The 27,145-nt window shown below is 44.0% G+C and overlaps 1 protein-coding gene across 4 annotated transcripts in view; it reads left to right on the forward strand.

Moving 5' to 3' along the window:
• The window catches only part of APLP2 (amyloid beta precursor like protein 2), a 58,501-nt gene that overhangs the window by 9,166 nt on the left and 22,190 nt on the right, over positions 1–27,145 (forward strand). For all 4 annotated transcript variants that reach the window (XM_074357023.1, XM_074357024.1, XM_074357025.1 and 1 more), the window contains exons 2-3: positions 19,678–19,851; positions 20,667–20,790. In XM_074357023.1, the coding sequence (XP_074213124.1) occupies positions 19,678–19,851; positions 20,667–20,790 (298 nt within the window). The remainder of the gene's footprint in view (positions 1–19,677; positions 19,852–20,666; positions 20,791–27,145) is intronic.

Here is a 27,145-nt window from a genome sequence, read left to right on the forward strand (position 1 = left end):
AGTCCCTTGATATCCTTTGGGGGTTGGTTCCAGGACACCTCCCCCATACCAAAATCTGTGGTATTCAAGTCTTTTATATAAAATGAGCTAGTATTTGCACATAACCTATGAATAGCCTCCTGTGTACTTTCAGTCATCTCTAGATACTTACAGTACCTAATGCAGTGTAAATGCTATGTAAATAGTTGTTGACCCATGACAAATTCAAGTTTTGCTTTTTGGAAGTTTCTGGAATTGTTCCCCCAAGTATTTTCAGTCTCAGGATATGGAAGGCTGTCTTCTGCTCGTAGAGCTCCTGGAGTCTGTGGTTTGATGTCTTTCATCAGTTTTGGAAAATTCTCAACCATTGTCTTAAGTATTAAAATATTTAAATATTGCTTCTGCCTACTTCTCTCCTTTTCTCTGGGACTCCAAAAACTAACAACTTAGATGGTGCTATTCTGTCCTTTATGTTTTTCCATGCCTCATTTGATAGATTCTCTTCTGATCCATCTTTCTGCATACTAATGGGTTCTTCAGCTATAGTTAATCTACTGTGAAGTCCCGTCCATTCAGTTCTTATTTTCAGTTATTGTAGTTTTCAGTTTTACAATTCAAAATTGATTTTTTAAGTTGTTTTGAGATAACAGCTGAAATTCTCAATTTTTTTGTTTTTTTGCATTTTTGAACATGGTACGTGTACTTAGTCCATGTCTGGTAATTCCTTTAACTGGGGTCCCTGTGGGTCTTTTCCTATTGTCTGTTTCTGTTGATTATTCACGTTACGTTGTCTCCTAGTTTGTCAAATTATTTTTGTTTATGTGCCCAACATTGTATTTACGCAAATGCTTGTAGATTAATTTGAGTCCTAGGCTAGTGTTACATTCCGAAGAACGTCTGATTTGCTCCTACCTGGAGTTTGAAGAGCTGGCAGTCCAGAGTCTCAGTTTCTGTGAAGTCCTGCCAGAACGTTTGGATTACCTTTCTAGGTTTCAGGCTGCTTTGGGGTACCCACTCCAAACCACAGGTGTATTTCCTTTCCCGTCTCCTTCCCGCCCTGGACTCCAGCTCCTTTCTCTTCAGTCCTTCCAGGCTGTCAAAAAGCAGACCTCAGCCACTCCCTTCAGGGTCTTCGAGCACCCCCAGAGTGAAAACCCCAGTGCAGTGTTCACCTCCTTGGGCTCTCATCCTCCCCTGAAAACTGACCTGGGAAATCTTCACCGTCTTTTTGGATCCCTACTGCCTTTAACTAAGTGCTTTTAAACATACTTCATGCTGCTTTCTGGCTATCTTCATCAGAAGATTTGGTCTGAATTACCTAGTTGGCCATAACTGGAAGTTAATTCCCTTGAAATTGGATATCTACTGGGAGTTTATAGAGACAACCTATGTGACTTCAAGTAGTTAGGGAAGAAGAGCAGTCAAGCAGGAGTGGAGTGGCAGATTCTGGTGGTGGTTGGAGTAATAATGATGATGAAAATCATATTTATGGTGCAATTACTATTTATAGTATTTTGCACATACTTATTGAAACCGTTGAATTATCTTCTGAGACAGGAGCTAAGGTTGTTGATGTTTTTCGGATGTCGGAACTGGGACACGTACAGATAAAGTAACTTGACCAAGGTCAGATGTCAGTAAGTGATGAACTGGCTCTCCAGGTTGTGCCGAGTGGTGGAACAGATGGCCTGGGTCAGAGGCACGGAGAAAGGGTATCTCGGGTCGGCATGGGCCCACCAAAGGCTCATGGAGAAAGTCTACATTTAGGCAAAAATTTAAAGTAAAAATTCTTAGTAATCAGAAAGTAAAGAGAAAACTCATCTGAGGTTGTTTCTTGATCTTTCTCTACTACCAAACCACGGTCAGGTCATGGAATTTAGGTTGACAGGAATTGTACATTATGACCTGAATGTGTGTCATCTCAGGAACATGTTTCCTGCTTCTTATAATCTTTCATTAAAAACGACTGTCAGATTCTAAATTGATTCTTTACAAATGATTATTATGGTGTCTTTTAGTGTGTGTCCTCTGTTAAAGAAGACATTTATGGTCATTGTGAAAAACTTAGAAAATAGAGGTAAAGCTAAAACAAGCAAACAGAAAGAAAGAAATGAACTGTAACTTGCCATCGAGGTAAATAACTTTAATTTTTCCAGTGTGTATTCTGGATATCTTTCTTTTTTGAAAGAATGAATTCCCCCTTATATGTTTATAACCTGTTTTCCTGCCTTTTGACATGTTGAATAACTTCTCAAGCCATTAAATGTTTTACAGCATCACTTTTAATTGAATTACACTTCATAATTTGGGGCTTTTTAAACTCCCTGCATTGTTAAATGTACACTATCCAGTGCTCTTAGTTGCCTTCCATACTGTGAATTTCGGAGTACTTTTGCAGCAGTATTGGAACTACAATTTGAACATTTTATATTGCATTTTGCCTTTATTTTGTAAGAATGAGTGAAAAAAAAGGGAAACAAAAAGCACTTATTTTATTGACAAGAAGCACCTGGTTTGATGGAGTTGGTGCCTATTTGGTGCTTTCTATTCTAGGTCTAGAGTCTTTGAACTGAGGTGAACACCCAGTGGGCTCAATTATGTAGGGAAAGTAAGGAATGTTTATAAAATGCTGAAATTAAGTTTTCGAGGGGTTTTTTCCTTAAAATACTGGAAGGAGTTGAGATTTGTATAAATTACTTGCTTATTCGTGGCAGAATCCCCCCAAATAATGTGCACGTTGAGCTTGCTGGTCTTTCCAGGAATGTATTAGACATAAAACAAGAGTTTCTTACTCTACGTTTTGTTTAATTCGTCCCTTTATAATTGGGTATTTACATTTCTGATTTTTTCCTAATGCAAACAATACGCAATAGATACCTCTTTTTTGTATCTCAAATTGACATTTAAAAGAACCTTTGGGTATAAATTGTTCTTAAGTTGAAGACTTTCCGTGGTAACTGGCTCATCTCAGGTTCTTCATAGTCACGTTGTTATTAGCTCATGTTTATTAAGCTGCTGTCTGCAGGGCACTGCAGAGCACTAACATCACCGCTGAAGGCAACGCATCCTTCCTAAGGTGATAAACGAAAGAAGCCTTTTTAAGTGGTTGGAAAAGTGGCAGCCAACACTTCTCTGGTCTTTCAGAATAGGTTATTTTAATCTGGCTTATCTTTTGAAACTATGAGGTTTACTTCCAGATACTTTACATTGTCAGCCACACAGTTAGTGTTTTCAGTTCTTTTGGGTGTGACCCGGAAAGTGGAATTGCTGGATCATATGATAATTCTATGTTGAACTTTTTTTTAATGTTTAACTTTTTGAGACTTGCCCGTTTTCCACAGTGGCTGCAACATTTTATGTTCCCACCATCAATGCCGTGGCTTCCAGTTTCTCCACGTCTTTGCCAACACTTGTTTCCTTGGTTTGTTTGTTTTTGTTTTTTTGATAATAGCCATCTTAATGTGGGTGTGAACCAGCATCTCATTGTGGTTTTGATTTACATTTCCCTAATGATTAGTGATGTTGAGAGCCTTTTCATGTCGGCCATTTGCATGTCTTCTTTGGAGAAATGTCTGTTCAAACCTTTGATGCATTTTGAGCTGGGTTTTTGTAGTGGTTCTTGATGAGTTACAGGAGTTGTTGCTGAGTTATAGGAGTTCTTTATGAATTCTGGGTATCAATCCCTTATCAGATGTGTGATTAAAACATAAAGATTTTTACTTAGTGAAAACATATGAAAATGAGTATGTGTGTATATGCATACATATGCATACTGTACTTCAAAAAAAGGTTTTTTAAAAATTTTGGGAAAGTGCAGTTTAGCTACTTTTTGTTTTGTTGACTGTGTTTTTGGTATCATATCTAAGAAATCATTGCCAAATCAAATGTTGTGAAGATTCTTCCTTAGGTTTTCGTCTAAGAGTTTTTATCTTTTTGGCCCTTATGTTTAGATGTTTTACCCATTTTGAGTTAATTTTTGTATGTGGTTGAAGATAAGAGTCCAGCTTTATTCTTCTGCAGGTAAGTATCCAGTTTTTCCAGCAGTGTTTGTTGAGAAGAGCTTCCTTTCCTGATTGAACGGCCTTGGCGCCCTTGTGGGAGATCATTTGATTGTATATGCAGTAGTTTATTTCTGAGCTCTCTCTGTCCGTCTTTTGTTTTATGCCCATACTGTACTGTTTTGAATACTAGCTTTGTAGTAAGTTTTGCAATCAGGAAGGGTGAGTCTTCCAACTTTCTTTCTCAGGATTGTGCAATTCTGTATACATTTTAGGATTTTTTTTCCCCTGCAAAAGACACTTTTGGCATTTTTATGGGGATAGCATTGAATTAGCAGATTGCTTTGAGTAGTACTGTCCCCTTAACAACATTAAGTATTCCAATCCTCGTATGCCATAGGTCTTTAAGTTATTATAATCAAATTTATTATAATTGACAATATGCTTAGTTTTATACTGTGACTTCTGGATGTTAAGTGTTTGATGAACTGTACTTTTTTAATCCCTCCTGACTGTGACGCCTCTAGCACCTCACCTCAAGTGGAGACGGAACACCTGCAGCCTAAAGACAGAATGGGACCTACCCTAACTCCTGTTTTATCTGGCTCTCACTTTGTTGGCCTTCTTTGTATTTTAAATTCAGCTGAAGCATCACCATTTCCAAATAACATGTGTGTTTGAAGAAATTGGACATCTGGCCTCAGCAGGCCTCCTTTAGTTGTTAGACTCTAGTCTCCCTGCGGGAGGTCGAGTGTGAGCCGTCATTTTTGTCTCACACCCCCAGCTGCTCCTGGGACCCCTCTGTCATCTGTAGGCACAGAGTTTTCAACCTTTGTTGAAAAGAGGAGAAAGTTGGCTTGAAATTGCCTATTGCAGTAACTGTCTATTACTCACAGCAGATGTCAGGTGACCTGAAAGCCACATTTCACAGCAGAATCTTCGCTGATTGGCTGGTTGGACTCTGCCCAGCTCCCACCCTCTTTGAAGAGGATTTCTCTCTTAATGCTAATGTTTTTCCTTATAGCAACTTCTCTCTCTCTCTCTCTTTCTCATAGCAACTCTAAGAAAAATGATTATTTGAGGCTTGATTAGCTTCCTCAGAATCTACATTAATAAAATGTCCTGCTGGGCTGTTATTTTGAAAGATTAATCTTGCAAATTGATACAAGTCATTAAGACTGAATGTTGGTTTGTGTTGTTTTTAAACAACGGAAATAGTCAGGACAGATTAAAATCAGATTAAAATGTTTTAAGCATTGATTTTAAAAGATTAGATGCAAAGCACAGACTCAAAGCTGGTAAGCTCCCAGCCAAGCGGAGCCATTACGTGTGGTTTTGTGTGTGTGTGTGTGTGTGTGTGTAGTGAGTAAGAAGGGAACTTGTCACAGAATGGTGGGTTGTAGATCTAGTGCCAATCCCTGCCAGATGAGTGGGTCCTCACTAAAATATCCCCACGGCGATCTGATGTTAGGCAAACAGCATCTATGTCTGTCTCCAAAAAGCTATAGAAAATAAAACAGACCATAGACTCAGTGGATTTAAGGCATCAGTGTTTGCTGCAGTAAACGTTAAGAAGATAACGTTGTAACTGTACCACTTTCGGCATCTTTTTCACTTGGTAATTTGTGAAGATAAGTATCTTTTGGATGTCACATCTGTGCCACATCTGTATTTGGAACATTTTGGAGTTTTTTGGGAGAAAATGTTTGGAAGAAAGCAAAGAGATGAAGAATTGATCAGAGAGAGAGTGTCCTGTACAAATATCAGACATCAGCGACATCATTTTATACCAGCATAGGTAGAGTTCATTGTTGGCCAGGCTGAAATATTATCACATTAAATATTACTAAGAGCAAGATGTGGCTTTTGTGATGTTATGTATGTCACTGTTAGTCTCGCATACATTTGGAAATGTTTGAAACCAGCTTTTTTCCTAGGGTAAAGAATTCATTTTAACCTAATATGGACACTTGTTTCATCCTGGCATCAGGCATTAGAAATGGCAGAAATTCTTCCATTGAGCTCCTGAACTGTTCCCACGGCGGGTGAAGGAGGGTCATTCTGATAACGCCCATGTGGACTGCCCAGCCTTGGCTTGGGTCTAAGTTACCAGGTAGTATTGGGCCTAAAGAGCTGCTCAGCTCACCAGATTTGAAGGCTTCAAGGTGCAGTAGTCCTGATGACTCCGTAAGGCTGGAAGGAAAACATGGAGGGATTTCTGTAGACGGTGCGTGCTGCACGTGCTCTCATGTCTGGTGAAAATTACCTAGGTGCTTAAATACTCAGGAGACCTTTTTTTTTTTTGGTAAGGATGCTGCATGTCGGCAGAAATCATTTTCTCCCTGTGGTGCTTGGGTTGGTGATGCTGAGAGGCTGATCTAACTACGACTAAGGACGTGTAAGCTCTTTACTTTTAGGAGAGCTGGTTGTTTGTAAACTGGTTTGGTTGTTGGTGTCCTCAATCCATATCAGTTCTCACGGGGTGAATTTTTAAGAATTGTTGAATTTGGGTGTGTGTACACATGCACACATACATATATGTGTGTGTGTATGTTTACATATATATGGTTGTGGGTTGTAATGACATATTAAAGAATGGAGACTATTTGGGGTTTTTTAACTTTTTGGGAATGCATAAAATAATTTTGCAGAGTGGTTGTCATTTTTTTCATTCAAAATATAATAGTTTGGAATTTGCTGATGGTTGCTATGCTCTCAATCTGCCTTTTATTGATTTGCTTTTATGGGGTGTCTGAATTTAAATTAAAATGGCATGCTGTTACACAAAGTAATTGATTAAGCTTGGTTGGGCAGTTTCTGTAAATCATCACAGAATGGAGTTGTTAGCACAAGGGAAGGGTGGTTTAATTGCTCCAGGAGAAAAAAATGATAAAATGGATTTTTTTAAAGAAAGTGTTTGGGGGAGGCTTTCCGCACTGGTACGGAAACAGGGTTTTCTGGAAAAGGTAGCTGAAATTGGGAGTAAGAGAGCACTGAACAGACATTTTTGGGAAAATGCCTGCCTCCGTGGTAGACATGATTGAGGCCTTCATATTTAGTGAATTGGCAGTGGGAGTCATCCAGGCATGTAAACTTAAAGGAAATAATAAGATTCTTAGAGCGACAAAAGATACTTATGCTTGCTCCGGCGAAGTTTTCAAGGAAAAGAGAGGTCATCTTCTCTCTGTACTTTACTAGATGTAAATATAAGATGCCTCAGCTATTTTGCTCCACAGTGGAAACAGTCCAAAATAACTTTTATGATCAAGATACTTAAGTTAATGAAAATATTTGCGTTCTTTTTCCTCTCTATATTTGCTCAGGAATATTATACCTATAGAAAACAGAGGTACCATCATTGTACCTTTTATTGTGGCTTAACTTTCAGCTGCCCTGTCGGGACCAGTTGGCCTGTGAGTTGGGCATCTCCCATATGACAGAGTTTGGGAATCTTCCCTTCTTTATTAGGATTATTCTGTTTACATGGTCTCCCCTACCAGCCGAGCCTCCCTGCAGGTGAGAGCTTGTGACTCTTTCGTTGTGCTGTCTCTGGAGCCTGCTTTTACGAGGCCCTTACAGATGTTTATTGACTTTTCAGAAATAATTGAGTCAGCAATTCCTGTGTGATATGAACACCATGTCATACATACGCTGTCTGTTCTGGCCTTTTTTTTTTTTTAAATCTTTGAAAGACCTTTGGATTTTGTTCAGTGGTTGTTAGAAACTTGGGAGAAGGTTTTATTTTGTTTTTGTTTTGTCTGTCAAAGAAATCAGGGTTCTCTTAATATTTGTGGATCTAAAGAGTTGCGGAACGGAGGCATGGCGTTGACCACCCCCTCCTCCACTCTCCGTTGGATAAAACGAGAACTTTGGCTCTTGGCACTGCTTAGCCCACTTACATAACCCATTCCAAATCCCCTTTAAGAAGAAATGTCTCAAGGTCCTTCTTCCGGTCTAACTCCTGTTCGCTATTTTACTTGTAACCGCTGTCTCTTTTGAACGAGCCTGGCCTCTTCAGAGAACCTTTGTGGCTCTTCCCCATTTAACTCTTGGCGGCTGGGGGGGGGGGGGTTCTCTTGGAGCCAGCTGAGTACCCCGTTCTTTTAACTACCAGAAGCCCTGCTAGCCTTCATAATGGAAGGGAGGAAAGTGCATTTAAATGGAATTCCACAGGTGAATAAAAAAAGTCACCGGGCCACGCCTTCCCTAGCACAGTGTTAGCTGAACGTTTAGCACAGTGCTGTCCAGTAGAAAGAGGTGCAGGCCACATAGGAAATGTAAAGTTTATAGTTGACTGTTTTTTTTTTAAAGCAAAAAATAGGTGAAGTAAGTTTTAATAGTATATTTTATTTAACTCAGTATATCTGAGATGCTGTCGTTTCATGTGTAATCCGGACGAGTGCAGAGGCGTCCTAACTGACCTCCTTGTCTCCACCTAATCTTGCCGGATCAGACCTTCCCACGTTCTGAAGTACACCTGGCGAGGCCATCCTCGTGCTGGAAGACGGCCCCAGCACATGCCGCTGGAGAAGGGGTTCTGGAGCCAGGTCTCCACTCCCTGCAGCTGCTCCTCCTCCAGGCCGAGCCCTGTGCCTGCCCCGCTGTAGCGCGTGTCAGATCACTGCATGCTGGCCCTGCCTCCTCACCTGTAACCCAGAGATTATGCTTCCCACTTTTTTTTTTCAATTATTGAAGTATAGTCAGTTTATAATTTTGTATCAATTTCTGGTGTACCAGTGATTATATTTTTAGTTTTTTATTGTAGGAGTTACAAACATATCCAGACAGAGCAAATAACCACATTAACCCTCATGTGCCTGGTGCCTGGCTGCAGGGCTGGCCGTTAGTGGCCTCTCGTGCACACTGTGGTCCTGGCTTCCCTGTGTCGGCATCCTGTTCCGCCGGTGAGTTCCCCGAGTCCGTACACTCAGTCTGATCAGTTCACCCAGTGTATTCATTCAGGCTGTAGCAAGTACCACAGACTGAGTGGCTTCAACAGCAGAGACTTACTGTCTCCCTGTTCTGGTGGCTAGAAGCTTAAGATCAAGGTGTGGGTGGGGCCACGCTCCCTCTGAAGGTGCTGAGGCAGGATCTGGCCCAGGTCTCTCTTGCTTCTGATTAGTCCTCGGCTGTTGGCACCCACGTCTGGTCTTCGTGTGGCATTCTCCCCGGGCCTGTGTGCTGTCTCTCCACATTCCCTCTTGTCATAAGGGTGCCAGTCATATGAGATTAGGAGCCCACCCACCTCCAGAATGACCTCATTTAATTCATTATGTCTGGAACCACCTTATTTCTAAGTAAGGTCACATTTGGAGGTCATAGGGGTTAGGACTTCACCATATGTACCGGGAGAGGGAGACAGACACAGTTCAATCCACACCACCAGTGACTAGCGTGGTGACTGTCATGTAACTGTAAGTGATCGAATGAGGTAATCTGAGGAAAGCATCAGAATTGCATTTTCTTAACAGGCATGATGTTTAAATAATCAAAATAGATGCTTGAAAACCCAGAAAACAAATTTATGGTTACCAAAGGGGAAGGGGGAGGAGGGATAAATTAGGAGTTTGGGATTAACAGATACACACTACTATCTATAAAGCAGATAAACGAGGACCTGCCTTATAGCACAGGGAACTATATTCAGTATACTGTAATAAACAATAGTGGGAAAGAATCTGAAAAAAGGATATGTGTATGTATAACTGAATCACTGTGCTGTGCACCAAAAACTAACACAACATTCTGAGTCAGCTATACTTCAGTTAAAGAAATAATGTAAACAGGAATATTGATTTGACCAGTGGAGCAAGCAGAGGGGGGTGGATGAACATAGGTCTGGCGGTTGAAGAGTTCAGTCCTTTTCTTAATGGGAAGTTGACAGATAATACTGGGCTGAAAAGGTACGAAAGGGAGGTGTGCTGTTGAGAAATGCGGAGGCCCTGGCGGGAGAAAGGGCGGGGAGGGCTGCTCTGCTGGGAGCCTGGCGTTGGGTGGCTTTTCGGGCTGGGCACACGGATTCACGTGGCAAAAATTAAAATTAGAAAATTGAATCTTGCTGTACTGCAAGAGTTTCTTTTTTTTCCCGTTTAACTTGTCATTCATTATAGATGTACTTATATGAAGTGTTAATCATTTAGAAATTGCTGCTGAGTGATAGCTCCTAATTGTTATTAGTTTAACTAAATGTCAAAAAAAAAAAAGTCTAACTAAATGTCTTGAAAAAACCAACAGCACAGTCTTTAGATACAGAGTCACCTCCTTGGCTGTAAGGGATTATGTACTAGGTTCTGGGTGCTGTTTCCAGGTACCAGGGTTAGAGAACCTGGCGAGGCCCCTCGCCTGGAGGAACCTGCATTCTGTTGGAGGGAGATGTGCACACAGGTGAACGAGCAGGTGGTTTCAGATTGTTGGAGGGGGAAATAAAACCCTGTCCTCGGGAGGGGCCCCCAAAGGATGCACATTTGAGCCGAGTCTTGTAAGGTGAGACGTGCCAGCTCAGGGAAGAGTGGGGGCAGGAGTTGTAGGTGAGAGCCTTGAGGCAGGAGAGACCTGGCTTGTGTGGCAGAGGGTGGTGCCCAGTGCCAGGCTGGGTGATGGAGGGCATTGGGGAGGAGGCAGGGGTCGTCAAGAGTTCAAATTTCTTGAAACACGAGAGTGACTGATGGGTTCTGCCTTGAGATGATTCAGAATGCTGTTTGTGCAGAGTGGCTCAGGGAGGGCAGAGGGGACACAGCTCCCCAGAGGCCCACCTGACCAGTTGAACAAAGCACCCCCGTGCTTCGCACTGTGGGGGCATTCACACGGCTTTTACATCCTTTTTGCTCATTCTTTACTTGTGTGTAGCTCTTCCTGTTGTCCTTTGTGCGTTTATTTAGCAGTTAGGTGGCTGGAACCCAGGAAGGCTAATTAATGGCTGAGATGGCAAGCAGTAAACATACTGACTAGCAGCTTGTACTAGCTGTGTTACTTTATTTTTTTTAATTGCTGATTATTACAATAATGCACATGGGCACGGGTCCCAGACAGGAAGAATTGTCTGCAGGCAGATCTGGTGTGGGCTGATAATGCAGTCTGTATTTACTTTTACATTTAAATGCTACATAAATCATAGGAAAGATGCCTTTCTGACTTGCTTTGAACTTGGAGAGGGTGGAGTGCTTTCACATTTGTGTTATTTTCGCAGTTGTTTTAATGGATATTAGAAATTAAAGTGCTCTGTTACACCAAGATTGGTATCTGAATGTTGCTTGCACCTGCTAAAAACACAGTGGACTGTTTAGGAGACTAGCGTATGGAAATGGCCATTTTTGTATTTTTAAATGTGCATGTCCTCTCCCTGCCTTGTGAAAGCCATCCTGGCAAACTCTAATTTTCTGTTTACAAATAAAGAGATGAGTTATTCACAGAAGAGTTTCTACCCTTTCTTGCCTTTCAGCACAGCAGAACTTTGGGAATAAAGAGCTAATCCTTTGGTTTTCATGCAATAGTAAAACTAAGAAAAATTAAAGTGCATGCCTAGCATGCACAAGGTCCTAGGTTCAATCCCCAATACCTCCACCAAAAGTAGAAAATGAATAGGTAAACCTCATAACACCCCCCAAAAAAACTAAAAAAATTTTAGATGTAAGGTTGTCAATTCTTAATATTATGGAAGGAATATTTTTTTAAAAAACAGGCTACGCATTTACTATTGCTGTCATCTTGTGAAAAACTTCTTAAACCAAGAGGTAGAAAGGCGATAACCTTAGAATTCAGGACAGTCACTTCTCAAGAGAGGACAGCCAGCAGGTCGGCACCTTGTATGTCACATGCACACACACGCGCTCAGACCTTTCTTGCTGGTCTGAAAACCTGTTAAAATCTTACCCCCATGAGTGTTAGGGAACCTCTGCTTCAAAACACCAGCAAAAACTGTTCTAAATATTAAAACATGGATGTTTTCAGCTGCATGGATTTGTCTTTTTTTTTTTTTTTTTTTTGCTCCTGGACACTGTGTTAAAGGAAAAGAGATGCAGTGAAATCAGATCTCTGTCATTGGCTGTTCATGTTGGGGGGTGTGACATCTTGAAGTCGGAGCATTTCAGCCAAAGCTGACATGTTGAATAGTTTCCCAAATTAACTTTAGTGAAATCACTAAGTTGAATATTTCTTTTCTTTTCTTTTCTTTAAAAATTTTTTTGGTGGGGGAGGTAATTAAGTTTATTTACTTAATTAGTTTTTTAATGGAAGTACTGGGACTTAAACCCAGGACCTGGTGCATGCTAAGCATGTGCTCTACCACTTGAGCTGTACCCTCCCCCAGTATTTATTTTCGTGAACAGTAAGTTGAGTATTTATTTTCGTGCAATGTCTGTCTGAAGAATAGAATATTTTTAAAAGAGGTGTAACTTATTACATTTCCAGTACTTGAAATATGCTCCCAAATTACCTAATTTTTAATGACTGACTTTATGCATTTTAAGTAAACAAAGTATTATGGAGCATTAAGTCAGCCAGAAGTATGCTTATAGTTTCTGAGAATGCTGCCAGGTTTGTGCTAGGATATTCCACTGAAAACTCCCCATCGCTTCTATTATTTCTGTCACCTGTGAATCAATCAGAATGAGTTAGAATGAGCGTATTTAGTGACTAGTCATTTGCACTTATGGGTGTTTGTTACCTGAAATTGTGTCACCCTTTTAAGGTTTAGGAAACATCCCTGTACCTGCCCACAGCCCTGTACCTGCCCACAGCCCTGCCCAGGCTGTTGATTTAGCAGCCTCTTGGTAGGTAACTGCTGGAGTAACACTGGCCGGTGAGTTGAGAGGGGGAGGCGAAGTTGATACCATGGAGATTCACCTAATATTAATATTAATAGTCCAACCTCCTGACTTTCTGACCCCTTCAAACCGTGACTTTACCTCTGCTTTGGAATCATGCAGATTTTTGTTCAGTGAGGAAGCTGTCTTGGTTTACAGGCCATGTTTCTTATGCGTCGGGAGTTTTAGGAAAGTGGACTTTTCTTAGCGTGAGCCAAATCTCGTATTGTGGGTGTCCTTTGCTGTAAGACCTAGCATTTGGGTAACGCCATGTTTATGTTGCCTCAAAGTGAAGACGGGTCAGGAGAGAACTTCCGTGAGGCTCCTTAGCTAGTAAGTCGAGGGAGCATCCCTCAAGAAAGCAGATTTGAGAGGAGCCCCTCACGTAGTGCTCTCCTTACTTACTTATTTTTTAACACATTTTTATTGACGTATAGTCAGTGTGCAGGGGTGTCGATTTCAGGTGTACAGCACAGTGCCTCGGTCGTACAGGAACACAATGCGTTTCATATTTTTCACCTTCAGTTACTACCAGATGCTGAATATAGTTCCCTGTGCTGTGCAGTGGGACCTCGCTGTCTGTCATAGCGCCCTTCAGAGCACAGCAGTGTCTCAGCAGTAAGTGCAGATTCATCTTGACCTCACTTCCCTGCCAGCCGGAAGCTGGACCGGAGCCAGGAAGCCAGCAGCCCCTGGTGATTTTTTTTTTTTTTAATGGTAGGGCGGTACGAAACTGTCGTGTAAACATTTGGTGACCGAATTCCCACGAGAGGAAACGCGCAGCGTGCGGGAGGACCGCGCAGCCGCGCCCCGCGCGTGGGTTGGGGAGGGCGGCGGCCACCGCGTGGGCTTCTCGCGTGCGTCCTTCAGGCGTGCCCGTGAGTCACGCCCGGGTTCTGCGTAGTCGCAGCCGGAGAAAACTGAATCTCGGGGAGCCGGCCAGCGATAACGAGGCTGACGCTTGAGTGGGCGTCGTGCTTGCTGCCTGCGCTCAGTATCTTAATTTAATCCCACAGCAGGCCTGGAGCAATAGTGTGCTAGCAGCCCTGTTTCACAAAGAGATACAAAGCCTGACAGTAACAGCCACCAACACTCGAAGTTGAACCGTTCCTTCTATGTGACAAACTCTGTTTCAGGCACTTTAAGCTAAACTCACTTAAACCTCAGAACAACACTGGGTGTGTGGTTGCTTTGCCCTCATTCTGTAGATGAGACTGAAGCCCAGAGAGATGAGGTAACTTGCCAGAAAAGGCACAGCTCACAGGTGGGGCTGGGGCGCAGGCACGGTTTGTCTGCCTCTCCCAGCTGGTGCTCGAAGCCAGCCGGTCACGCGCTTCCCCTGAGGGCGGCAGTGGAGTGAGCAGAGGACAATGGTTGGCCGAGCCATGTCCCCGGCATCTCTATACCCCAGGAAATCAGTTTCACAGAATTCCTGTTTTATTGTGGGCAGCTGGAAAGAAGCGCAGGCACCAGTAAAGAATCTGTTCACTTGAGGATTTTAGATCCGTAAACAGTGTTCTGCCTTTTTTTTAAAAAAAAAAAAAAAAGCATTTTATGTATTTTCAGTAACTTTTATAAAAGACTCAGCTTTCATCTCAGAGACACATACAGAAAGACCTCTCCTAAATCTTGGTGCTTGGATCCTCATCAGTGTAAGCCAGACAGACAGATTACCGTGTTCCTGTAAAAAGCCTTGAAGACGGTCTAAACCTTTTTCAGTCTTAGAAATGATACCTCATTTATACTTTGATATTTGGAGTTCTAATAAAAGCAGGGATTATTTGTGTAAATTGCCGCCTAGGAAAGTTATGGCTAACAGCTGGCGTATGTCTGCAGAAGAATAATGACCTTTTATTTGCATTTGGAGTTTTCCATCTAACCCTAATTCACCAGTTTCTTACTAGAATTACGTTTAAATGTAGAAAACGGCCAAGGATTTTCAGCTGGTGTAATGTAAACTGTCACTTTTAAGATCAAGTTTCTCAGTTTGCTGCTAAAACTGGAAAAGGCTTAAGAATCCTGCAGTTTTATTAAGTACTGGGTTGAATTGTTTGAAGCGTGGAGCTTTTTTAAGTTGAGAGCTTCACTCTACTGCTGATGAAGATACACTAACGACTCAAACTGCAGTCACCCTTTGGACAGTAACAGAAGTGGACGAAATTTCTCATTCATTAGTCTCTGGACAGTATTGTAACAGTCCTGGCATTGGAGAGAAATCAGATTTAATGTATGTGCATGTGGGGTTTGGCTAGATTAGGATGTGTTCAGAATAAATATCATGTTTTTCAGGTAATGGGCCTGCTCTGATTACACTTACTCACTGCCCTACCTGAGAGTGCGTGTCTTCTCTTTTTGACAGATTGAAACTGTAGTCACAGCTGATACTCAAGCAAGTCATGAACATCACTTAAAAAATCAGTGCCGTTTTATTTTTAACTAATTTTAGAGTTTTTTAAAAGTTGCAAAAATACTCGAGAGTCCCCCTACCCCCTTACTAAGCTCTTCTCTCCCTGTCAACGGCTGACAGGCCCACGGCGCAGTCCCCAGGACTGGAGGCTGGCCTTGGTTCAGCACCATGGCTGACTCACAGCTCTTGCCCACATGTTGCTCCGGTTTCCCGACTCACGTCCTTTTCCTGTTCCAGGATACGGTCGAGGCTCCCACGTTGCGTTTTTCTCCTTAGTCTCCAGTCTTTCCTCGTCCGTCCTCTTACACAAACAATTGTGGGTGAGGTTGACAGCAGTGTCTCCACTGTGCAGTAATTTGTCCTCCCTTTTGTAGTTAATATATCAGGGAGCTCACCTTGAACCTGGATTTTTTTAAAAATTGAAGTACTGTCAGTTACAATGTGTCAATTTCCAGTGCACAGCACAGTGTCCCAGTCATGGATATACATACATGTATTTGTTTTCATATTTTTTTCGTTAAAGGTTATCACAAGATATTGAATATAGTTCCCTGTGCTATACAGTAGAAACTTTTTTAAAATCTATTTTTATATGTAGAAACTGGATTTTTAAAATTTTGTTCAGTTAAGTAAATCGTAGATGCAGGTTTATGGACTTAGATTGTCCCCAGTCTGAGTGGACATATGATAGATTGTCATTTTACTGACTTTTTCATTAAAAAAGGAGAGTCTTTGAGTAAGAGTCTGTCTGTGGATATCACTCCCTTGCAGGTGGTGAGCAGACACACAACATTCAGTCCTCTGACAGAACCAGAACTGTGCTGACCTGCTTCCCAGGGCAACTGGAGCAGGGAGCATCTTCCTGTCCTCCCTCAGTAACAGGGTAAAACCTCCTCCTTGGAAGGTGCTCCTTGCATGACAGAGGCTCTCGCAGACCCTGGATTCTGGGGCAGTAGCTTTAGTGAGGAAGGAAGTGACTGCTTCTATGCTTGCTTCGGAGGGAGTGGACTTGTGAAGGGAGGGGCGCTTAGGTGGGCCCAGGAGCTGCTTCTCTTGAGGTGATGATTAAAGGCCCCGATTGAAGTTCGGTCCAGATTTATGTTTGTTGATACTTATTGATTGCTTTAAGCTGATTCAGGTTTTCAACCAAGTTACTAGAAGCACTTTTTACCAAGTTGAATTTCTGTCCTTGGATAGCTAAACTCTTTTCCCTGAGCCAAATTAATAGAATGGGATTTCTTACTAAGAATGAATTATTAAGCAACGTGGAAGCACTGGGCTAGGAAAGCGATTGATGCAGTTTCTTCAGAGCCCTCAGAGTGCTGCCGCGTGACGGATTGGGCTGGCCTCTGCGCCCAGGCGTGGGGCATTAATTTCCTTCCGTAGGGGAGTCCAGGTTGACAGGATGTCAGAAGTGCTGACTTGTCAGTGGAGCCCCATTTGTAACACGTTAGATTAGGAAACAGATTGATTTATACGTTGATGTAATGGATCAAGGCTCAGTGTGCACTTGAGAAAATGGAGAGCACGTTCAGGGAGAGCGTTTTCCAAGGAAAGAAGTACAAACGTTAGAGAAAAAGCCGATCCTGTTCTGCTCCAGGTACAGGGCGGGGGGTTGGTTAGTTAGTTCCCAGACATGGTCCACAGAGGCTTTTTATACTTCAGATGATACCTTCTTGAGAGCCTCTGATGACCACAAGGATTAATCTTTCTGAACTCGAAAGTGAATCACTGCAGCCTGTTAGCTGTCTGGACCCATTCCAGTTACTCCCTTCTCTCTCTCGGTGGAAACCGGCGTAAGGAGCTGCGGCTTTGGCGCCGCCTCTTCCTGCTGCTTGAACCTCGGGTGTCTTCCGTCCTCTTCGGGGAAAGTGCTGCTGACCATCTCGGCATGAAGGTCAGACGCGCTCACCACTGGTGAGTTTGCCCTCAGAGGTTGACCCCTGCAGCTGGCACCCTTGTGGTCCTTCAGCTGGCGGGCGTAGCCAGCCAGCCGCACGTGCCGTGTGACTGAGGGCTGCCTGCCCAGCTGCGACCACGCCACGGCTGTGGCCCGGGGGCAGGGGGCTCAAGTAACTGGCTGACACTGTTTCTCACCTGTATTCATTGAAGAGGCAACTGCCTCCCTCCCTGCACCCTGTGCTCCTGAAAGATGAGGTGCCACCCCTGAAATCCTGTTTGTTTAACACTGAAACGTACAATCCCAGAGAGAGGACTGAGGGAAGGTTGTCCAGCCCCCTTCCCGCTGCATTGTGGCGCTTCATTTACGGCGGCTTTAAGAAGTACTTTCCTCCTGACCCATCGATTGGGAAGTTCTTGCTTCTCTCGTCTTCCTGGATTTTCTTGGTTCATTTCTGCTTGAGCTTTTTGGAGGAGGAAGGAAAGAATTTGCCAAGAACACAGTGTTCCTGGGGTTTCCTTGCCTTAGTCTCTGTGTGGACCCGTTTATGTCCTGTGGGCCCATCTCCCTCCGTATCATAACCCACGTTTCTAGCCCCAGTCCTTAGATCCGGCTCCCAGAGAGGAACGGTCCATGTAAGAGGCATTTTCACGCACATCTTGAGCTCAGTGTGAGAATTAAATGTGTCTGTCTTGTGCGTGCTTAGACCTTTAACGATCTGTTTGAATTAAACGCCATTAGCACACTGCCCGCCCTTAAGTTCCTTTCCACACATGTCTCTAAGGGCTTCCTTTCTTGGGGGAAGACAGAACTTCACAGCCGTCTGCAGCTTCATATGCAGTTGTACTGACAGCACAGAATCTGTCTTTTACTTTAATAAACGATGATTTGTCACGGTAAGGGGACAATCTATTGTAGTTAATAAAGTTGCTAATTGTTCTCCTCATTGCACTTAATTGAGGTTTTTTTCAACCCTGATTGATCTTGGCAACATTTTAGATCCAAATTATCATTCTCCCAGCTCTCCAGCTAGTGTTTATGCTTCCTTCTCTCGTGCTAGTGGAAAGCAGGCTAATTTTAATCTCCAGAGCAAAACATGTAGGTTGGTGGATTTGTCCTGGAAAAAGAGCAGCATATATATCAGAGTCAGATGTAGGCTCCTGGTTGGAAGAACCACTCATGGCTGTGTGGTCAGCCCATCAGCACAGATAAATGGGACCCCCCTGAAAAGCACAGTTTTCCATTTATTTTAAAAGTCAATCTACTTTTTCTTGCTAACAGGAAAACCATTCTGTATGACTGCTCTTTGCTCTTTTTATTTCAAAAACTCATAATAGACCATATAATCTGACCTGACCTCTCAAGTTTTAACATTTTCACAAGATGTTTAATTTTTGTTTGGAAAGCCTTTGACTTTAGGAGACACCACGAAACTATTGTGGATGTAAGCGTCAGTGTTAGTTTATTTCTAGATCCAGGGATGCCTGTGGATTTTCTAGTGCGTGAGACTTTGCGGGAGCCTTATTGTTGTAACACTGAAATGTTATTTCTCACCTGTAATTTGTGATCTGGTAATGGCTACAAACAGTTGATTTTTTTCCTAACACGAGAGACAGCTGTTTGTGGAATCCCTTTTAGTGTCCTCATTCCACGCATGACGCCAGGTCACACAAGCCAGACTTGCCATCTCCCTCTTGGTCACCCCCCAGCCATTGTCACCAGGTCTCACCTGCTTTGCCGTCTCCCCACGCTGCCTTCGCTCAGGCTTCTGTTACCTCTCTCTTGGGCTTGGCGACTCCAGCTCCCCGGCCCCTCCCCGGCGACCAGAGGGAGTGTCGGAGCTGCACTTGGAAAATATTAGTTCTGTGCGTAGGGCCCTCGGTGCTCCATCCTTTCTCAGTCTGCAGACCGTCCAGTCTCGACCCCCACGCCTCCCACCTTCTCTTAACCCTCCACAGACTCAGTCAGCATTCTCCCCGCGCGGGGCGCTCAGAGCTGCTCCAGGGTCACTCTTCAAGCTTCCTGATCAGCCCCACCCAAGCCTGCACCACGTTCCCCTCTGATGTCCTTGAGCTCTGTGTTCTTCTCATGAGGACGTCTGGGGATGGGATCACACTCTTGTGTGAGCATTGACTCTCGGTCTGGACCGTAAGCCCCCTGAGGGCTTGTGTCCTGAGCGTTTAGCACGTTGCTGTGCAAAATAGTAGCTGCTCAGTAACGTTCTGTTGCGCAAGTAAATTGAGTCAAGTTGCTGGAACTTTAGCGCGTTCTGTGCTCGTGGTTTGGTGCACTGAGGAGCGGGAGGTGGATGTGCTGTGTTAGGACCGCAGTTGATTGTCTGCTCCCAAGTCAGAAGTGTCGCGGCGGGGAGTGGGGGTTCAGTTTCCCACCCGCCTCTCTCTCTTTGATCATATGTGTCCAAAGGTCATTTTTAATTCTGCATTAGCTCTTGGGAAAAGGACTTGTTTATGAAGAAAAAAATGGTAAATAATTTAGATTTTGAAAAGATCGGCTCTACTGTCACAAACCGCTGGGTGACTGCCTGTGTGCCAGCCTTTTGGGAGTGACCCTGGAATGTGGTTTTCTCCTCAGGCTCTCGCAGCCAACGCCGGGACAGGATTTGCTGTCGCCGAGCCTCAGGTCGCAATGTTCTGTGGGAAGTTAAATATGCACGTGAACATTCAGACTGGGAGATGGGAACCTGACCCAACCGGCACGAAGAGCTGCTTCGGAACAAAAGAAGAAGTTCTCCAGTACTGCCAGGAGGTAAGCGTGCTGCCCGGAAATTAAAAATGCTTTTTTTTTTCTTTTTTTCTGGGTCATGTGTGAACCTGTTTACCTTAGAAATAGATATTCTGTCATTCTTCTGTGTTGTCCTGAGACTGAGTCAATGATGACGGGGGCACCCAGCTTTGTTTCTGCGTGTCTGCTTGGCCTGGAAGTGCGGTGAAGTCAGTCCTTTCCAGAAGGACTCCTGCAGAAGCCTGGCAAGGGCGTGGAGGTGCAGCCTGGTTCTCGTGGCTTCCTACGTGTCACGGGAAGGTGGGGAGCAAGCCCAGGGTCACGTGTGTGCCGGGGTCCTGCTCTTGTTGGTAGAAGCCATCAGTATCATAAGCGATTATCTCAGGTCTGATTCAACTCATCTTTGGGGTCAACACTTGACGTAGAAAAGGATGTGAGAAACTTGCCTATGGGGCCAGGGTTGAACTATTACCCTATAATTTCATTAACAGACACTTCCGTAGACCTGCCTCTTAAATGTGTGAGTCTGTGAACTCAGCTGTTCCCCTGACCCCTTCCCGCAAGTGGACTGGATACCTAACAGACTTGTTTGGGGCTGAAAGCCTGCTGTTTTTGTGTGTCCTTTTTAGAAGAGAATGGGTAAGAACTGGTCTGAAATCTGCCTGTCAAAAACAAGCTTTTTACTGGATGAGTTCCGTTGGAAGCGGGCCACGGAGTGCAGCTTCAGATTCGTAGGGGAGCACGGGAGCTGAGTGCGCCGGCGCACATCCGTCTCCATGAGCGAGCGTCACCTACTGTGGACGAAGCCGGTTCACTGTGTGTTTCCTTGTCCCTGGCAGATGTATCCAGAGCTACAGATCACGAATGTGATGGAAGCGAACCAGCCGGTCAGTGTTGACAACTGGTGCCGGAGGGATAAGAAGCAGTGCCAGAGTCACATTGTGATCCCTTTCAAGTGTCTGGGTGAGCCACCTTCGGCGATCCTTGGTTACGACTCAGGATTAGGGGTCCCCAGTTTTCAGTTTCATTTCCTCTCGGCTCACAGTGAAGTATCTTAGTCTGTAAAGAAGCCGAGGGCTGCAGGAATTTGCTGGGGGACTTCCTCGCTTGAATATTTACTGCTTTCTAGTCTAGCCGACTGTTGCCTTGTCTTTGATGGTCAATGACTCTGCCTCCTATCGTGGGCATCCGCTCTCTTCCAAGGATGAGCCTTTTCCATGGCACTGAGTAATCAGAGCGCTGCCCTCAGAGCAGGCCAGCTTTGCTCCTGCTGAGAGCTGAAATTCCTGCTCACAGTCCCGGGAGGAGTGGTACCGAGGCAGCCTAGGGGTGGTCTGTGGTTCCCCTTACTTCACCCGTATCTGAAGTCTCGTATTGTTAGCCAGACCAAGCTACCTGTTAGGTAGTTTTCAGGCACAGAAGAAGTGACTCTTCGCTGCCTGGAGACAATCAGGGATGCCTCGCCTGGGCCCTGTGCCACCTGCCTTTCTGAAGGCTCAGGGCCCATAAGGGTGTTTATGACTCAGTGTAGTTGGTGTTAACAGGCAGGGCTAACTTGAGTAAAACTAACATTTTATTACCGAGAAGTAGAGTTGCTGCTTTAAACGCTTATGCATCCTGACCAGTCATCACGGACATGTCTGAATGACACTCACACGTCTGCAGCCTGGGCGATTCAGGAACAGGTTTGGTTCTAGAAGCTTAAAAGGACAAAACAATCCATTTTAGATGATCATGTGATAGGATTAGCATAGATGGAGCATTAGCGTGGTCAGCCCAGGGAGTTCTGTAAGTGTCTTTAATTTTAGCCATTAATGTAATCTGTTCCCTTCCCTCCCTCCCTCCATTAAAACCTTTCCTAAAATGGAACATGTTATTTTTCCCATTCTCACGTGTAGCAAAGTTACGGAAAGTGTCAGCACCCGAATAACAGTGTTTAAAATCGGTAGCAATTACTTTGTTTAAAAAGTATTCGGCAGGGGTGGGAGGGGGGCACCACTGTTTGCTTAACACCATTTACTTAAAACTGAGCATGATGCAGTGAGTAAGGAGTGTGAGGATTGTGCAGTTTTGTGTGATGTGCTTTAAAGATGCTCTTTTTTCCATTTGGCTATGTCTCCAGGTATGAGGTTTCCTGCATTCTCTGTAAAATTCTCAACCTGGGTGAAGCAAGAGAGCATTTGTGAATATTTGTAGACATCAGCTAGATAGTACCAACAATCCTCTCTTCCTTTTGTATCGTTGTCCCTAAAGGCCTGGTCTCCGCCCTCCTGTCTGCTTTGTCACTTGCTGGCTCCACCACCTGCTTGAGGTCTGGGAGACCTTTATCTCCCCACACCCGTTGGTTTTCAGGCCAGCCTGATTCTTACCTCCTAAGCATGACTTAGATCCATGGTTGAACTACCAGCTGGAGGCGTTCACCGTCCCAGCATCAGCCCGTCTCACTCCTTTTCGATGACCTCGTGTCTTTGTGGAGCTGTTTCTTAGTGGTTCCTGTGATGAAAGCCAGCATCACAGCGGATCACCGCGGAAGAAACAGAGGTGACAGTGCTGAGTCAGTCGCAGCTCAGGGGCTGTGCGGTGCCCAGCAAGCGCAGAGGTGTCAGGCACTAGGGTTTTTACTAAGTTTGTGGCCTCCTCTAAAGGAAGCCTTTCCTCCCGGTCTTGTTTTCTGTCTGGTGATCCAGGTTTCTCAGTCCCTCTTTGTTGCTGCCAGCGTTCCTGTCCCACTGCACGAAGGTCTGTTTCTCTAGCTCCACGGCGAGCACCTTGGCGGGGGCCAGCTGTGGTCTTCGTTGTCCCCTCAGTCCTGATGGTACCTGGAACTAGGATGCTCTGCTCATTACAGGACAGGACCACAGCTGTGGTTGGTATACAACGAAAGTGTTATTTTCCAAATGCTAGAGTTAGAACTTTTCAGTGCGAGAGAGCCAGACGATGAAATATCGTCATTAACCAAATGCATAAGTGACAGTCTGACCGTAAACCATTCAATACCTTCTTTGCATGGAGGGCCCTGAGTTCTGCCCTCTTCTGAGAGTGTGCTGGCTGCCTGCCAGCGTGACCCTCTGCACTGCGACTTAGTATCTTGGGGTGAGAAGTTATACTTCAACCTTCCCTCTCCTCAGAATGAAAGTTATTACTGATTACCTGTTTATCCATAAGGTTTTCTCTAGATAGGTAGGTAGGTAGGTAGGTAGGTAGGTAGGTAGATAGATAGGATGATCTAAGTGGGACAGAGTTGGTGAGGAAGCAGAGCTGCTGGCGTTTGGGGGGAAGGAGTTAGTCATCTCTGACGTTTATATATAGACTGGCTCCTGCACGAGAAGAAGGGCGCTTTGTGAGTCTGTTTTTGTTTTCGGTTATTTCTGGAAGGAGATCTGGATGGGGAATACTGCTGCGATGTGAAGACTCCCAAGAAGGGTCTTGTTCTCAGGGCTTTGAGGTGGGGCCTGGAGTGAACTTGGTTCCGACTTGTCCACTGCAGGTGTCCATCTGCAGGTGGCCTACCTTTGCGCTCCGGCCAGCCCATCAGCAGTTCACCCTGTCCCGGTGTGGACCCTGTACAAGCCATATGTTCCTGCTCCTGAGCATTGTTCCAGCTCTAACTGCTCAGATGTTTACCACCAAGACACCTGCTAGGGATGGCTCCCAGACCTCATGCGCACTGGGTGGTCAGGTTGATTTTCTTGGTTTATTCTCATTACAGAAGGCTTTTTCCCAGCTGGTTTTAGCTTTCAGTGGCCCTAAAAATGACATGGTTGTCCTGTTTGCAGCCGCAGAGTCCCTTTGCAGTAGGTTTATTTATACACATTGTGTTATTGTTGGGGACTTCCCCAAATGGGTGAACAGTCATTGTTATTTTGAAAGGAATTTTAGCAACTCTGAAAAGGCTCTGAAACCTGATGGCTGCCACGGCCCTGGTTGGGGGAGGTGGCATGAAAGAAAAACAGAATCCCAGGGAGTGAGTAGAGATTGGAGATAAATCATAAATGCAGCTTAAATGAAATCCTCCAGGCTAAATTTTGCTAAATTTGCATATTGATTGACCAGCAAAACAATATAGGTTTCTATTTGCCCGGTGACTTTGGAAATTGTGGACACTGTCCATTGTACTCCAGCAGGTTACATTGAGGATTGTTACAAACTTGGATAAACTTTTAAAGTGGGACCCAATCATCTTCTGTAAAACAGAGTAAGACTGATCTGTGTAGGTCAGTTTTTTCCTAGAAGCTTCTGTTAAATCATTGTATCCAAGGCAAAAAGTCACAGTAGAATGACTGCACTGATGCTGGGATTGAAATGTGTTCCTCTTTTAATTTACATGTTAAAAAAGAGTTTATTTTTTAATAAAAGAAGCTGGGGAGAGGTGAAGCAAAAGCGATCATTTCCAGTTTATTTGCTTAATAATTTTTGAAATTACTAAACCATCATGAAACTTTTTCCATGTTATATACAGACATAAACTGTATTTCTTACAACCCCATAGTATTTAATTATATATAGCTACCATTATTTAACTAATTCCCTATTGGTGAACATTTAGATTGGTTGTTTTTTGTTTGTTTGTTTGATTTTGATATTAGCAACTCTGTAATGAGTATCCTTGTTGACTTTCTTAATTACTTCCTAAAAATATTTTTTGAATTGGAATTGTTTAATCAAAGAGCACAATTAGGTTCTTTTCATTTATATATTTTAGTTTATTTTCAATCGATGGTGTGAATTCTCTTTTGGTTTTCAGAGGTCAGACAGATCAGTTCAGTCATGGAATAGCTGAAGGTTGGTGGCGTTTAGTCTTACGGTTATGTGGAGTTAATTATTAAATTTCTGGCATGGAAATTTTTTTATTTTAAACTTATTTTTATTTTGAAATATCTCAAGCATACTGAAAAGAGAAAACGTAATACAATGGTCACTCATGTACTCACTGTCCTGATTTAAGTTCTTCCCTGTTTTGCCACATTTGCTTCGTTTTTAATAAAGGGATTAAATGTCCCAAAGCCCCATCCTCACATCCCTTCCCTCCTTCTCTCCCTTGGGAGGTATCATTTTCAGGCACGTTTTATGCTTTTGCTACATACAAGTATATCCATAAACAATTTTTTTTGTTTTAAAACCTGCATTCATGGTATCATATTGTACTTGAGCTTTTACAACTTGCTTTTTACTTTACATCGTTTTGGGGTTTGTCTAAGGCGTGTCACATGCATAGATTTAATTAACTCATTTTTACCCTGCTTTGTAGTATTCTGCTGTATTTTGAAAACCCAGTTTGGTTATTGTTTCTGGAGAATGTATATGTAGTCATGAAGTTGCTGTCTGAACTTTTCTTCTGATGTTGGCAACTGTGCATGTAAAATTGAGGTTTTACTAACTAGAGCGTATTAACTGTTGCCTAAGTACAGATCGCTTTTGGTAACTGTGGTTGTACAGTGTGTATAAAACCCGTTCCTTAGGACCAGCACAGCGTTAACATCAGTAGTCCGCGCTGACGCTTTCATTGTGCGTAGTGCTTATGGTGTACCGGGTTCTGCTCCAAGCTTTTCTCGTGCTGTCCACATTGCATCATTCAGCCTTGCAGCAGCAGCAAGGTAGGGAAACTGAGACACAGAAGGTTAAGTAGCTTGCCTAAGAGCGCTCTGCTAGTAGTGACGGTGCTGAGATGAAGCCCTGGCATTGAGCTCTGTACGCGCTGCCTCTTGAGTATACTCTTTTGTTGCTTTTTATCATAAATTAACAGGTGTAAATAGTGCCTAGCTGACACAGAACAGTCACAGTAAACCGCGAGCTCGTGGTTGGGTGTCAGAGTTTAAGTGACTTCCACGCAGTTTGAAGGTCAGGGGTGCCTCTCCTGCTGGAGGCGAATCCTCGCTTACACTGGGCTTTGCTTCTTGAGCGTTGATTGTAAGCCTGGTTGATGGGTGACGTTTGTCTCTACCTCCGAGAGCCCTTGGGGCCCTTGCGAGCAGCGCCGTGTCTGACTCACCTTGGGGTTCCTGCATTAGTGTCAGATTGAGCAGTTTGGCCCGAAGTCTCTGTGCTAATGGTGGTGTGAAACCTCACCCCCTGCGGAAGGCTGTTTTGATGTGGGTGTCTGCTTGTGGTGGCAGGAGCTCGCCCCCCCCCCCCCCGCCCGCTGCACACCCCCCAGGACTGACTGCTCCAGCCCAGAGACTGGCTGCAGCTGGGAGCGGGTCCCCGGGCACTTCCCCCTTGTCCAGGCCCTCAGGCCTCTCTCTGGCCAGATTGTTTTCTGATTACACCTTCCTCTGCTTCCTTCCCCCACTACTTACTGGTCTCTCCTGAGCTCAGCACCCAGTCCTGCTCCCCAGCCCTGTGTGGGGCACGTGGACGGTGCATCAGACTCACCTGCAATGTTTGTTCAGAGCAAATCACTGAGTCCCACCTCAGACCTACTGAATCCGAGTCTCTGGGTGACCACCCAGTGACCATGTTGGTAGCTTTTTATTTTCGGAGTTACAAACATACCCAGACACAGAGAAAATGACATTAACCCTGGTGGGCCCGTTGCCCGGCTGCATAGCACCCATCCGTTCATGGTCGCGCTTACCTCGTCTGCAGCCGGCTCCCAACCACCCCTGATTATTTGGGAACAAATCATAGCTACCAGTTTTTTTTCCCCTGTAACTACTTCAGCATATGTTTCTAGAAAAGTAGGGTTCTGTTTTCTAAGCAACTCTGTGTATTTTTCCCCCAGCTTTTTATTTTTGAAAACTTTCAGACCTGTTTTTAAAAAAAAAAAGCAGCTGTGGACCCTCTAGACCTGTCACCTGGATTTCCCGGTTCTGCCTCATCCCACACTGTGTGTGTGTCTTACGCACTTTTTCGTTGTCACTGTTGTTGTTGTTGTTGAAAGTAAGTTGGGACGTCATGATAGTTTACCCTAAATATTTTTCAGCTTGCTTTCCTTCAGAGCAAGGGCATTCTCCTGTGTGACGATTTTCCTCAGCGTCCAAATATTGTCCTTTACAGCTTCTTTTTAAAAAGGATCGCACATTGTATCTAACCTAGACAGTTCCTCCGTTTTTTCCTTTCCAGTCTTTTATGACAATGATATTTTTTCAGAGTCTAGGCTGTCTGTTTAACACAGCATCTCTGAATTTGAAATTGTCATAGTTTTTTAATTAAAAATTTTTTTGAGGGGGGAAGTATTTGGTTTGTTTGTTTACAGAGGTGCTGGGAATTGAACCCAGGACCTTGTGCAGGCCACACATGCACTCTACCACTGAGCTATACCCTCCCCCTTGAAATTGTCATGTTGTTTTATCAGATTAGATTCAGATGACATGGTTTG

Source organism: Camelus bactrianus, chromosome 33 (assembly GCF_048773025.1).
Source record: "Camelus bactrianus isolate YW-2024 breed Bactrian camel chromosome 33, ASM4877302v1, whole genome shotgun sequence".
Classification (NCBI taxonomy): domain Eukaryota; kingdom Metazoa; phylum Chordata; class Mammalia; order Artiodactyla; family Camelidae; genus Camelus; species Camelus bactrianus.